This window comes from Acartia tonsa, chromosome 10, assembly GCF_053477335.1.
Source record: "Acartia tonsa isolate MP-2025a chromosome 10, ASM5347733v1, whole genome shotgun sequence".
Classification (NCBI taxonomy): Eukaryota; Metazoa; Arthropoda; class Copepoda; order Calanoida; family Acartiidae; genus Acartia; species Acartia tonsa.
The window spans coordinates 26,209,987-26,222,928 of NC_137269.1; the positions used below are offsets into that span (position 1 = coordinate 26,209,987).

General features: G+C 31.1%; 2 protein-coding genes across 3 annotated transcripts in view; both read left to right on the forward strand.

Moving 5' to 3' along the window:
- Positions 1 to 10,897, forward strand: part of Sugb (Sugar baby transporter) — a 15,493-nt gene extending 4,596 nt beyond the window's left edge. Inside the window, exons 10-24 of the mRNA XM_080174093.1 lie at positions 438 to 508; positions 890 to 990; positions 1,296 to 1,393; positions 1,912 to 1,964; positions 4,211 to 4,316; positions 4,586 to 4,652; positions 4,961 to 5,085; positions 5,308 to 5,405; positions 5,712 to 5,783; positions 6,006 to 6,078; positions 6,730 to 6,784; positions 7,855 to 8,097; positions 8,224 to 8,786; positions 9,914 to 10,142; positions 10,529 to 10,897. Of these exons, the coding sequence (XP_080030219.1) occupies positions 438 to 508; positions 890 to 990; positions 1,296 to 1,393; positions 1,912 to 1,964; positions 4,211 to 4,316; positions 4,586 to 4,652; positions 4,961 to 5,085; positions 5,308 to 5,405; positions 5,712 to 5,783; positions 6,006 to 6,078; positions 6,730 to 6,784; positions 7,855 to 7,915 (980 nt within the window). The 3' untranslated portion in view covers positions 7,916 to 8,097; positions 8,224 to 8,786; positions 9,914 to 10,142; positions 10,529 to 10,897. The remainder of the gene's footprint in view (positions 1 to 437; positions 509 to 889; positions 991 to 1,295; positions 1,394 to 1,911; positions 1,965 to 4,210; positions 4,317 to 4,585; positions 4,653 to 4,960; positions 5,086 to 5,307; positions 5,406 to 5,711; positions 5,784 to 6,005; positions 6,079 to 6,729; positions 6,785 to 7,854; positions 8,098 to 8,223; positions 8,787 to 9,913; positions 10,143 to 10,528) is intronic.
- Cbp20 (cap binding protein 20) overlaps positions 10,879 to 12,942 on the forward strand; it is a 5,128-nt gene continuing 3,064 nt past the window's right edge. The window contains exons 1-2 of one of the 2 annotated variants that reach the window (XM_080174103.1): positions 10,879 to 10,967; positions 11,578 to 11,616. In XM_080174103.1, coding sequence (XP_080030229.1) covers positions 10,923 to 10,967; positions 11,578 to 11,616 — 84 coding nt within the window. In that variant the 5' untranslated portion in view covers positions 10,879 to 10,922. The remainder of the gene's footprint in view (positions 10,968 to 11,577; positions 11,617 to 12,942) is intronic. The other variant, XM_080174104.1, reaches the window with a different exon arrangement.

Consider the following 12,942-nt stretch of genomic DNA (forward strand, 5'->3'; position numbering starts at 1 on the left):
CCATTGATATCCGTTGGATTAGAACCGGTTCTATGCCATACTAAAAAATCATGAATAGCATCGTATTACAATCATTTACCACGAAAATTAAAATAAAATCCAGTTTTGTTAGTCCGGTCCTTCGGCCTCTTTAATTGTTTAAATATTAGATTTTTTATTTTAATTTCCGCAGAAAGCTATCTATTCAATCATACTTTTAGTTTTGCCCCTTGCTCCTAGGGGATTTGTTTTTGAAGAAAATGGCGTGAAAATTTAATAGCCTAAAACCATCCCTCTTCCTCTACATAATACAAGAGAGTATTATAGACTATTTTAAAGTGAAAACGTATTTTTGACTCTGATATGAAGTAAGGTTAGGTTAAGTAAGAGCCAGAAGAACCCCAATGAAATAGAGTTCCACAGGTTTCGAGATATATAAAGATTTTATTTGATTGTAGGATGGGGTGGATTTACTATTTTGGCTGGTTACATCATAGACTTTTATTCTCAACATCTTAATGGAGAAAAGGTAAACTATTATTTGTCTTATCTTATAATAAAGCAACTGATGTGTGTCTGTCAGATTGTAACTAGAAATTAAAGAATGCCCATAGTTTAATACTTAACAAAATAAACTAATATTAAAATCAATTACATTTTCTCCTATTGTTATATCCCATCCCCATTGATGGGAACTCTATTCATTACTAGTGGCTATGCCCCCCCCCCCTCTCCCCCCAGAGGCCTCTAGGGGCAATTTTGGTAAGGGGAGAGGTGGAGGAAAGTAGACCCAAATTATTATAAAGATAAAGTTATCGGTTCAATGGTTATCCTTCGGTACAAACAGACAAACTCATAGACATCCTGTCAATTTATTCAACATAACAACACATTGATTCTATATATTCAGGATTACACCCCGGCTCTATTTCTAATGCTTGGACTTCTAACCTTTGATTTAATCATCTGTGTTCTAAAGCTGAGGGTTAAACCTACAACTAAAAATTCCAGGTTTGAATCTTGTTTCATTTTTATATTGCTAAACTCTAATTAAAAGTAGTAAGATTTTGTTGTTTTTCTTTTGAGATCTCTCTAACCATTGCACTGGCTGAGTTCTCAAATTTAGGGAAGCTTCACATTGGATTTGTGATTGTTTTATGCTATTTTTCTGACCCCCCTCTCTCCCTTAAAATACAGAGGTTCTAGATGCTAGTGTGCTTCATAATTAAAATGGGAAAAAAAAAAGAAATTATTAATGCTTCTTAAAGTTAAAAATAAATGAATTTACATAGAATATGAAATGACAATTCTTTTAGTGGAAGTATAGATGTAATGAGACTATTGTCCTCCCCAAGTACAGTTGTATTCATCCTGTGGTGTACAGGGGTGGGTGTACTCACCTCACTAATTTGGCAGGAAACTAACTCAGAACAATAAATATACAAAGTATAGATGATCAGTTGCTTTATTTTTATAGTATGAACAATCCGACCACATTTATGGGTAGAAAGTGTACACATTATGGTAGGATAGGACGTATTTTTTGTAACATCCATAAATTAAGAGTCTGCTGTAAATATTTGAATTTGTAAGGATAAAGTTATGCTGGGGGGAAATTATATTGTCTAAAAACTTGAATCATTGCAACTAAATTTTAACTAAAATATTCGTCTTCTTAAGATTCCTTTTTAAGTTAGATATATCTTTTGTCTGATTGACAATTTAGGGTAATAAATCTATTTCTATAAAGCTTTAAACTTTGTTTCTTAAAAAATTTCTGGGCTATTTGTTGTGGATAAAATGTTTATTTAAAGATTTGACAATTATAGATGATTAAGATTGCTGAAAGTAAAGAATACCTAATCTGCCCTTGTCCTCCCCATGAATAAAAAGTCAATATTAGACATGAATATAATGAGTTTGTGAATGATTAGTGGTTGCCCTGGTACCTGTCCGACCTGGCTGGAACCTATTCAGAATCACAGGTAGGTGCATGCCTCTTGTGTATACTTACAATAAAGTAACAGGACCTCTGTGTGTGTGTTTCTGTCTGTACCGAAGAATCTCAATAACCACTGGACCTATATGGTTCCCTCTTCTTTACAATGTAGCTTCTCATAGGTTCCCCCCTCCCGAAAGAAAATGTTGGGAAAGGGAATTTTTTTATTTTTTCCTTTTAAAACTTAAATAAAATACGAAAGGGGGTCAAATTCAACCCCCAACACTTACCCCCTTGAGGCCTATAGGGGCGTAGCCGCTAGTCAGGAATAAGGTATAGTAAACAATTCAAATAATTTGGTCTCATATTGCTCTTGAAAGTAGTGCAGCTGCTTCATAACTACAGAGGAAATGTTAGTCCGTCCATCTAGTTTATCTCTTTTACCTTACAATAGCAAATAACAAATTATATATAATGAGTTATTTATTGATCTATATATTTTCTAAGTAAAAAGGGCTCTTTATAATTTACTTGAAAGTTTCCTGTTATTTTTTTTTACATTTTCACAAATTAAAAAATGTAGGTACTCTTACTTTGATTTTCAATTTGAACAATAAAGGTAACTATCCACGAATGAGAGCAAGTGATTCTAAGCACCTTCCAGTATTGATCCATAGTATTTTTTTTCGTAGCGAAGCTACCATATAATTCACAATGTCCATCCGTCCGTCCGTCTGTCCGTCCGTCCGTAATTAATGAATTGGGGGAAACGTGATTTTCTCGGCTCCTATAAAAGATAGAGAGCTGAAATTTTTTGACAACATTCCCATCATTAAGGAGCACAATTAACTATAAAATATCAATGACGGTCGGACTGCTTTTTAGCAGGTTTTAGGCTATTTTTTATATTTTCCAAATTTTCCCCATATCTTTGGTGTTTATGGTCCGATTTTCAAAATTTTTTCAGTTAAAGATATCAAAATTAAATTTCCCGTCATTTGAAGAAAACAACAATGACGGTCAGACTGCCTTTTTGCAGGTTTTTGGCTATTTTTATATTTTTCACATTTACCCCATATCTTTGGTGTTTATGGTCCGATTTTTGAAAGTTTTTCAGTTAAAGATATTAAAATTAAATTTCCTGTCATTTGAAGAAAACAACAATGACTGCCTTTTTGCAGGTTTTTGGCTATTTTTGTATTTATCACATTTTTACCCATATCTTTGGTGTTTATAGTCCAATTTTCAAAAATTTTTCAGTGAAAGATATTAACATTAAATTTCTGGTGTTTTAAGAAAAGAAACAATGGCGGCCAAACTGCCTTTTAGCAGGTTTTTGGCTATTTTTATATGTTTGACATATTTCCCCATATCTTTGGTGTTTTTGGTCCAATTTTAAAACTTTTTTGCATTAACAGTTTCAAATTTTTTCCCCCCATTGTTATGTGCATCTAGTATGTAATTTACTTTAACCGTCTTCATCATACAAAATAAAACAAGGTTTCGTGTTTATTTTCTCCAATAAATCTATTGTTGATTTTAATAAATACACTTTAAATCTACTTCTACGTATTCCCATCCACAATTTTTTGTGCTTCGCTACTTATGGATGTTGTCATCCTTGTTAGTGAATATAATAGGTTTATGTTTAATACTTGGTTTATCGACTAAAAAGTTAGGTTTCACCATTGTTTTACATGAAATAATATTTTAAATGTTAAGCATTTTTGATGCAATATCAACAAACGCTTTGTTGAGTTCAAAGGACAAAATAAAATAACACGGCAGAAAAACATCAAATGCTGTAAATTGCAAAAGTACATTAATTAAACTGTTTACAATATTACAAGTTACCAAAACTTATTTCAAATATACATTTTTAATCAAAATAATATACTTTTGCATTAAGCTTTTAAACAACAGTTTGAACTCATCAAAACGTTTAATGATATTGCACCAAATAATGCTTAACATTTCAAAGTTTTTTCATATAAAACCATGGTGAAACCTAACTTTTCAGTCAATGAAATAAATATTAAACATAAACCTAGTATATTCAGTAAAATAATACTGTGGTTCAATGCTGGAAGGTGCTTGGAATCACTTGCTTTCGTTAGTGGATAGTCCCCTTTTCTTCATAATCTTGCTTTTTGATTTTCTTTTAGGTCTTAAAGATTTGTTCGGAAACTTTCTTTAGAAATATACCTTACTCATTCTATTCAATAATTAATGAGATTGTAAGAAACAGACAGACAACCTATTACACCTCTTTATTTGATTATATTTTCATAGAGCTGTGAGAGTACTGACCATGGAGCAACCTGGATAACTTTGCTTCTCAGTCTCAACATGGCTATTCAGTGCTTTATTGGAGAAGTTCCTATGTTTTTCGTGTCAGGTAAAAATAATAGTTATTTATTGCATTGTATTATAGATAGTTTTCCGCGTATAGTAAAAATGATTAATGAGAGGGGGGGGGGAGATACATATCAGGAATTTTAAGAACTATAGCAGTGCTAGAAGAATGATTTTTATAATCTTAAAAATGTTTAATCAAGCCTAAACTATAAAGGATATATTGATATCAAACTTGTAAAGCCTGTAAGTTTTAAAGAATAATTTGTAGATATTTTAGGTTTGTATTGCTATACAAGATAATATTTGTAGGTTGGATCCTTAAGAAGTTAGGCCATATCCACACAATGTCCCTTGTCCTCTCTGTCTTTGGTATCAGGTTCGTTTATTTAATCTTCTAAATGCAAAGCTTTATTTTAGGACCTTTTGACATTAGAGTTTAAAGCTACCTGAGTTTAAAATCATTAGGTATAAATACAGTAAAACTATTAACTACTTGAGAGAAATGGAAAAGTATACACTTAACATGATTTAAAAATTAGATAAAGTTATTTTTGCAGCTGGTTAAATAAAAATTACTCCAGCCCCTCTTACTGTATTAATGAACTAAGCAATAAAAGAGGTCCATATTAGCAAGCAAAATTGATGACATATTTTGAAAAACCTAATAACAATTAAATATTTTAGATTTCTGTCATATTCAATGTTAACCAACCCCTGGCATTCTCTGCCTATAGAAGTTTTGAATGGAGTCACTTTTGGAATATTCTATTCTACTATGGTCTCGTATGCTAGTATGATAGCCCCACCAGGTAATTTTTATCAAAAATAAGATATAACCAACAAGCAAAATAAATTTTGAATGATATTTGGGGGCAGATCTAAAGGTTTTCACTACTTCGTTCGAAGCGTTGCCCCCCAAAATACACGAAACCTTTACGAATATTTGTATGTTAATACTTAAAAATAAATATTTGTATTGTAACTAGTTTGTGTAGCAAAGCTTCTCTATAATAACAATACTTAATATTTAGGAATGGAGTCAACAATGCAGGGTATAGTTGGAGCTGCTTTTGAAGGCGCTGGAATTGCTATAGGTTCTTTCACTGGCGGTGCGGTTTATAAAGCAAAGGTAGTTACCTTTTTTTAGAATAGCAATCCTTAATAATCTTTTTTGAATTAAACAATAAGAATCCCAGAGGGGGGGGGGAAGTTTTGACAGTATAATATATAAAAACATATTTTGAACTGATTAGAAGCCTACTTGAAAGTTTTTTTTTCATATTTGGATCCGATTTTGTTGGAGGTAAAGACACAGACAGACAGAAATCCTTCTTCTTTTTTATTAGGATTGCTTCAGATATTTTTTCAATCAACTGACTCAGAGGATTACAATTTTTATATTGATTACCCTAAAAAATCTAATTCTTGTTTTCAGGGTGGAAAGTTTCTGTTTAGATCTTTTGGAATATTTTCTCTGGTTGCCTGTGTCTTGCATGTATTTTTTCAAGTAAGTTATTATGTGTCAGTTTTTATAAAGAATAAAAGATGCATAAAATCCCTGCGGGGCTCATGTACCTGAAACTTAACCTAAAAAAAGATTATTCACCAAAATATGTTTTATTGTAAAAGTTCGTTTGTGGGCCAACATATCCTCCTATCACTTTTTTGTGTGACTATGAAATATCGTTTCATTTATTAAAGACTTATTTACCTCTTTTTATAATTCTAGATGATTGCTAAAAGAAGAAGAAACGTCCCGACCGACGGACAAGATAGTATCAAGTTCAATGCCAATCTTGGAGGTAAAATTGTCTTGATCATATTATATAATCAAACCTTAACCTCTTAAAACTAAAGTAATCTTTGTAAATTCTTCGCTACTTTCAAAAGTAATTGTCCTAGTTCGCCTTTATTTTGAAACAATGTAAACATAGGCTTGGTTCATAGTTAGGTCCCTGCAGGAGGGCCAGGGTCTGAGTACAGTTAGTTGTTGGATTTTGGTATGCTGGGTGTGAGGGGCGTCGTAGCTCAGTGGTAACAAACTGGGTTACGGTGATGAGAGTTCGAGTTCAAGTCCCCATTTGGCAACTCGAATTTCTCAGTTGAATACGTTCACACAACTTCCCCTGGTTGTGTAAGAAGGGAGATTATTGAGTGGTTTGGATACTTAATAGTCACGTAGATAATATCTGTACAACCCTTATCCCAAGCTCCTCTGCGGAGAGCGTCATTCATTACGGTGACTTAATTTGGGACACCTGCCATACTCGGCGAGGGTGAGGTAACAAAGAGTAGCTCAAGCGGGTCAAGTCATAATGTACTTGAGCGTGGAGCTTGATAGCCCTAGTGGCTATACAAAAGTGTCTCGTCCTTCTCCATGACTACTTAGGTCCAAACACTAAGAAACAATGGCTACAAACACACACACACACACACAATAAAACCAAATTTAGATGGACCAGTGTTTGTACGAGTAAGCACAAATGATAATGATATTAAACCAATCATCAAAGGAAAACAACATTTTCTTATAATTTATCTTTATAATTCCGAGATTAGTCTTGTAAGAGATTTTTAGTAGCGAAGCTACTCTATAATTTGAAATGTCCGTCTGTATGTATGTCTGAAACGTTTTGAAACGTGATTTACTCGGCTCCTATAAAAGATAGACAGCTGAAATTTTTAGGGATGAAATAAGTTATCGTTTTTCATATTTTCACCAAGTCTCATTGAGACATGTCAATTAATTGGGGTGCTAGATCGATTCCTAGATTTTTAAGTTTTCATGATTTTCTCGATTCCTATTAAAAAGATAGAAATCTAAAATTTTCAGGGATTGAATAAGTATACATTTTACATAATTACACAAAGTTTCATTAAGATTTACTTATTGGTTGTGGTGCTAGATCGATTCCTAGATTTCCACATTATAAATCATGAAAGGTTTCGTGATTTTATATAAATTTTTATTTTGTATTTAAATACTCTATAGTTCATTCTGGATTTTCTTCCATGATTTTTGAGCTTCGCTACTTATGGATATTGTCATCCTTGTTATATTTTGAATTTGTGCTTAGAGAGGGGGTCATTCGACCGTAGATTATACTAGTCCCCAAAGTTTTAAAAGCACACTCTCATTCCTTGGTTCATAAACATGTGGCCTGAAATTAAATATTGATTGGTTGGCTTATTCAGAAGAGGTGGTTAAAGTTATGTTTAATATAATTAGGGTGTAACTGTACATTAGTTTATCGAACATTTTATCAATTAAGTTTCTTAATATGGCCTGGCCGTCTAAAAGTCACTAACGTTAGCTGTATATTCAAACACAAGAAAAGATATGGGAAAAAATGTGAAAATTATAAAAATAGCCAAAAACCTGCTACAAAGCTGTCCGACTACTATGGTTGTGCTATAGTTAATCATGCTCCATAATGATGGGAATGTTGACAAGAAATCTATCTTAAATAGGATTCGAGAAAATCACGTTTCCCCCATTTTGTGTCTTACAGACTGACAAACGGATATTTGAAATTATAGAGTAGCCTCGCTACTAAAAATATAAAAAATGTTGTAACCAAAGGGTCAGAATCTTTTGACACTGAAGGCGGCGGCGATGTTAAATATGAAGATAAATAGTTTTTAAAAATGTTAACAACTTCAAACAAAATGTACTAACAGAATAAATTCAATTCTTATCAAGAAAAATCTCAAATAGTCTTCACAGGAAATCAAATTTAAAAAAAAACGTAAAAGTTACCTCTTGAAATAAATATTGTATCTGAATTCACAAGCACACAAATCTTTAATTTTAGAAATAAGTCAATAAGAGATTATATTTCTTCCCAATTTTCCTTCCCACATGATAAAAATACCATTAAATTGTCAAAAATATTTTATTTCTCTAAAAATCCAAATCTCCTATAGACTTATTTTTCTAACTTTAGGTTAAATTTTCTTAAAATTACTCTTTAAATGATCTCTGTATTCAGCCATGCATATTTTATCAAAACTTTTCACATTTTTTATGAAAAAAACCAAGAACATTTTGCACTTTATGTATCATTGTATTGTAATGTACATACACTAATAAAGTGTGGATGTAAGTCTGTTTCCGCTAAGATCTCGCTAACCTTTTAAAGATATGGTTTACCATTTTCAGGTAGCTTCATATAGATCCTAAAAAGTTTTCTTGTATTTTTAGTAAGTTAAAAAGCACAACCCACCCTAAGAAATTATGTAAAAATGTATCCATATCCATAAAAAATGCAATTTTTTCTCAAACTTTAATTATAATTAATTAGGAATACAACCCTGCTCTCACCCCCCCCCCCCCCCCTCCTTCCTGATATACCTCTAGTAGGGGTGTAGCTGTTAGTGTAAATTTTTTTTATAAAAAAACATGGAATTTTTATATGTCAGTGATAACTGTAAATATCATCAATGGAATGTTCCTTTTTCGCTGTGATTTTTTACATGAAAACAAATAATATGTACCAAAAAGTTATAAGTAAATGTAACTTAGTAAAATTGATAAAAAAAAACAAGGACGACAATTTATTGTCCAAATGCAGTAGCGCACCAACAATCAACAGGCAAAGTTAATTTTTTTTTAAATATATCATCAAATTTTCCAACAATATACAATTTCAGAAAGTGATTAAGTCATAATAATCGCAGCGTTGTAACTCACTTTCACGAATGGACGGAATAACGGACATACCCTAATGATAGAGTATCTGTGCTGCGTATACTAGTATAGGCACTATTTTATTGTTTGTGCAATTAGGTATTTGATCTTTTAAATAGCGTAGCTACTTTATACCGAGAGTTTTTCTTTGATAGTATGTCTGCTCATATGCCTCCTAGTAAGTAAAAAAACTGGCTTTAGATCACAAAATTAACATGAAATTTTTATGAGCATTTTTAATGCACGTATATGATTTATGTACTTATATCTGACAAAAAAATGTTTTTTGCGAAAATTTGATTTTACAAAATTTTTAATTTGTAGGTACCTATTACTTCTTGGTTTACTCTACTTTTGGACGTGGTTTTTTATTGTTTTTAAGGCCTAAATGTAAGCAATGTACATACAAAAAAAAGGATTACAACATCCGTAGATATGAAATCAGATGGTCATACAAGCGAACATTCTGACTTTACTGGTAACTAATGATAATAGAGTTGCTACGCTTTAAAAATTTTACCTTACTGTTACAGGAATTATCAAGCCATGTTTTAAATGGATAGGTTAATTCTTACATGCTTAAATTAACTAAACGAACAGACGATTCGCCTTAATTAAGAAAAGCTGCGCTTTAAAAAATTCTTTTTATGCACGCATATTCTAATTTCTTACAATAATATAAATATTGATTTTTATTCCCTTTATAACTATGGACTTATAAGTTAATCCCTATAAGCATGTAAGATATTGGTAGTTAGCGAGGAAAATAGTCTTTATACTAAAATATTCAGTTTTATTAAATATGTTAGAAAGGAAAGTTAATGTTTAACAGTTATTTAACGCATCGTATTACAGACAGCTTTCCGCGGATGTTAAAATGAAAAGTTATAACTCGGTGCTAACAAAACTGGTTTTAATCTTGTAACTTTTCATTTTTATATTCGTAGAAAACTGGATAATACGATTTGATACATGTTTTTTCAGTGTGAATAAGAACCGGTTCTTATCAACCGGATATTCATCGGTTTTGAAGCCATACTGGAATTGATATTCTTTATAATTTTTTCATTACTTTTGTTGATATTTTTACACTGTTTCACTAAAATGTGTAATATCTGTTACTTGTACAGTAAGATATGTAAGTTTTTAAGTTTTTATAAAGAATTTTAATGTCAGGTGTAGATTTGAAATCTGCATCAAATTTTAAGGATTTTTTTTTATAAAATTCGTTTTTTGTATAATTCTTTATCTAAAAGCGGAAATACAATTTAAGTTCATAAATTTTGACCAATAGAATAGGTGGATTGGAAACTACCTGCGCTCTAATTGGTTGAATGATGTGCGACTCTATAAGCTTCTCCAATCAGAGCGCAGATAATTTTCAACCCACCAATCACAGATGTCAAAATTAATTAACTTAAATTGTATTTCCGCTTTTAGATAAAGAATTATACAAAAAAACGAATTTTATAAAAAATCCTTAAAATTTGATGCAGATTTCAAATCTCCCTCTAACATTAAAATTCTTTCCAACTTGTATATCTTATTCTTTATGTATCTAGTCATTTAGAAAATGTGATTCCTAACTTTTGTCAAAAATGATTGATCAGATTAAACTTAATGTTTAGTATTTGTTATTTATTGTAACTGATGGCCGTAAATTAAAATGTTTTAATATTTGAACTTAGAAACATGAATATTTTGGTTGAATGAACATATCTTGATTTTTTAATTAACTTGCCATATCGGAATCTAGCAATCCTTTAAATTTTAAGGAGGATTGTGCAATTTTGGGATGTAGTTCGTAACCCCCATCCCTCTCCTCCTTAATAAAGTTGGTAAAGTGTACAGTACGTACATCATCCTTTAGTAATTTTTTAAAACCAAAAATAAAAATTTGCACCTGAGTATTGTTTTTGTTAATTTTCAGATTAGACATAAAAAAGATACTTAAAGATGACTAGTGTAGATCTCAGTAGCTATAGAGACCAACATTTTAAGGTAAGGAAAAAGAGTTACAAATGTCGTTGATAAACAAATGATGATTTATAAATAATCATAAGTAAATATGCCGATATGGTTTAAAAGTTATGCACTATCACTTTCGTAAAGCTTTTGTTATAATTGATTTGTTATCTAGGCTTTTTTGCAAATATGAAACTCTTTGCGAATACGACAATATGCGGAGGTGTTAGATCACCTATTTTATGTAATGTCGGTTTCTCCCGTTGCAGAGGGCAATAAAATAGTCTTTAAACAGCGAAGCTTTGCAAAAATAGAGAACTGAATCGGATTTATTGTTAGCAAACTCTTGACAGAAAAACTAAATGAATTACCACTTAAGAATAGGAATCCTCCTTTATATCTCAATTTTTAATACAAATAATTTATTATTAATTTTTATTCATTTACTAAAGTTACATTCAAATAACTTTGTAAAAAGTGATATTTCTAATAACTTTTTCTAAAATAACCTAAACGTCGTGAGTACCTTCTGTTTAAAGCAATGAAAGGTCAACGCGAAATATATGGAAATACCTACGATCTGTCGGTGTGTTTTTCTGTATCTATGACTAAAAATTCATATGATAAAAATAATTAAATTTTTCAGGGAAGCCGTGGAGAACAAGAGAGACTGTTGATCCAGGTGGTGAGATTTTCATGCGCCAAAAATAATTCTGAATTAATCTGTCTAATTATACATTCAGTTTTAGATATTAGCAAGATTTTGCTAAATAATAATGACTTGTTTATTATCTGTTATACGTTCAGCGGTTCAGGTTATTATGTGACAGTATGAAAGAATACAATTTTTGGCCTTTTAACAACTGGCGTTATTTTAGATTATATGTGATGTAATTTATGGGAGGGAGGGGATATTAGACTGCAACTTACAGTTTTCAAAGTTGGATTAAAACTTTAGTCACTTTTATTTTATTTTGATTGGTTGGTCTAAATTAGCAGTTTAAAAAGCTTGCAACCATTAAACTACAATCTAGAGAAGGGGCAATGTTTTTTTTATTATCTTTGGGGATGTACATCAATTTATCGTCGATTGTCTTATTTCTTAGGATCTCTGTGATTTACTTACTTAAATCAGATTAAAGGGGAGGAAATTTGTGAATTTTCAGCATTTAAAACAAAACAAAACAATAAATTATTTTGCAGAAAAAAAACTTAATTTTTTTGAAAATGCATCTTTAATTTCATAAATTCATATCATGATTTCATGTTACATAATAAAAACATTAAAATAAAACATTAAATACCTACAAAGTTAATAGATGTTCAGTAAAATATAATTCGAAAACAATTTTTTTAATAGGGAAAAATATCTACCTGCCTATTGAACTATTTATGCATATTTTTAAAGATAACATACATATTGAACTTTTTATGGTAATTTTATACAAAAACATACCTATTGAATAATTATGCTTAGGTATTTCATGAGAATACATTCCTATTGAAAAATTTATGCACATTAAGCAGAATACATACCTATTGAATTAACTATGCTTAATTTTAAGAAAACATACCTATTGAACTAAGGGGGGGGGGGGGGGTAATGCAACCATCTCGTAATCAATATATAAATGGCACTTAAAATTCGAATTTTGATCTGAAATTTTGCATGAGTAATCCTTGGTAGGTCTATTTTCCCTAAATCGATAAAAAAGTTGAAAAGTAACGGCTTACGGCTCAGCTGCTTAGCCGTTTTTTTGGCTATTTTTAGGGCAAATCTGTCATAAATTACGTAGAAATCAACTTTTTGAAACATATTTTTGCTTTAAATCATGTGAAATGATACAAAAAAAAACATTTTTTAGATTTCTAGTACCAGCAACTACCGGCTAGAACCGTTTGAAAACGTTTTGGATCGGAAAAGAGAGGTTTCGTGTTGGATTTCGCTTGAAAATACCCAACAAATGGCTAAACGGATGAGCCGTCAGCCGTTAGCCGCTACTTTTCCAAC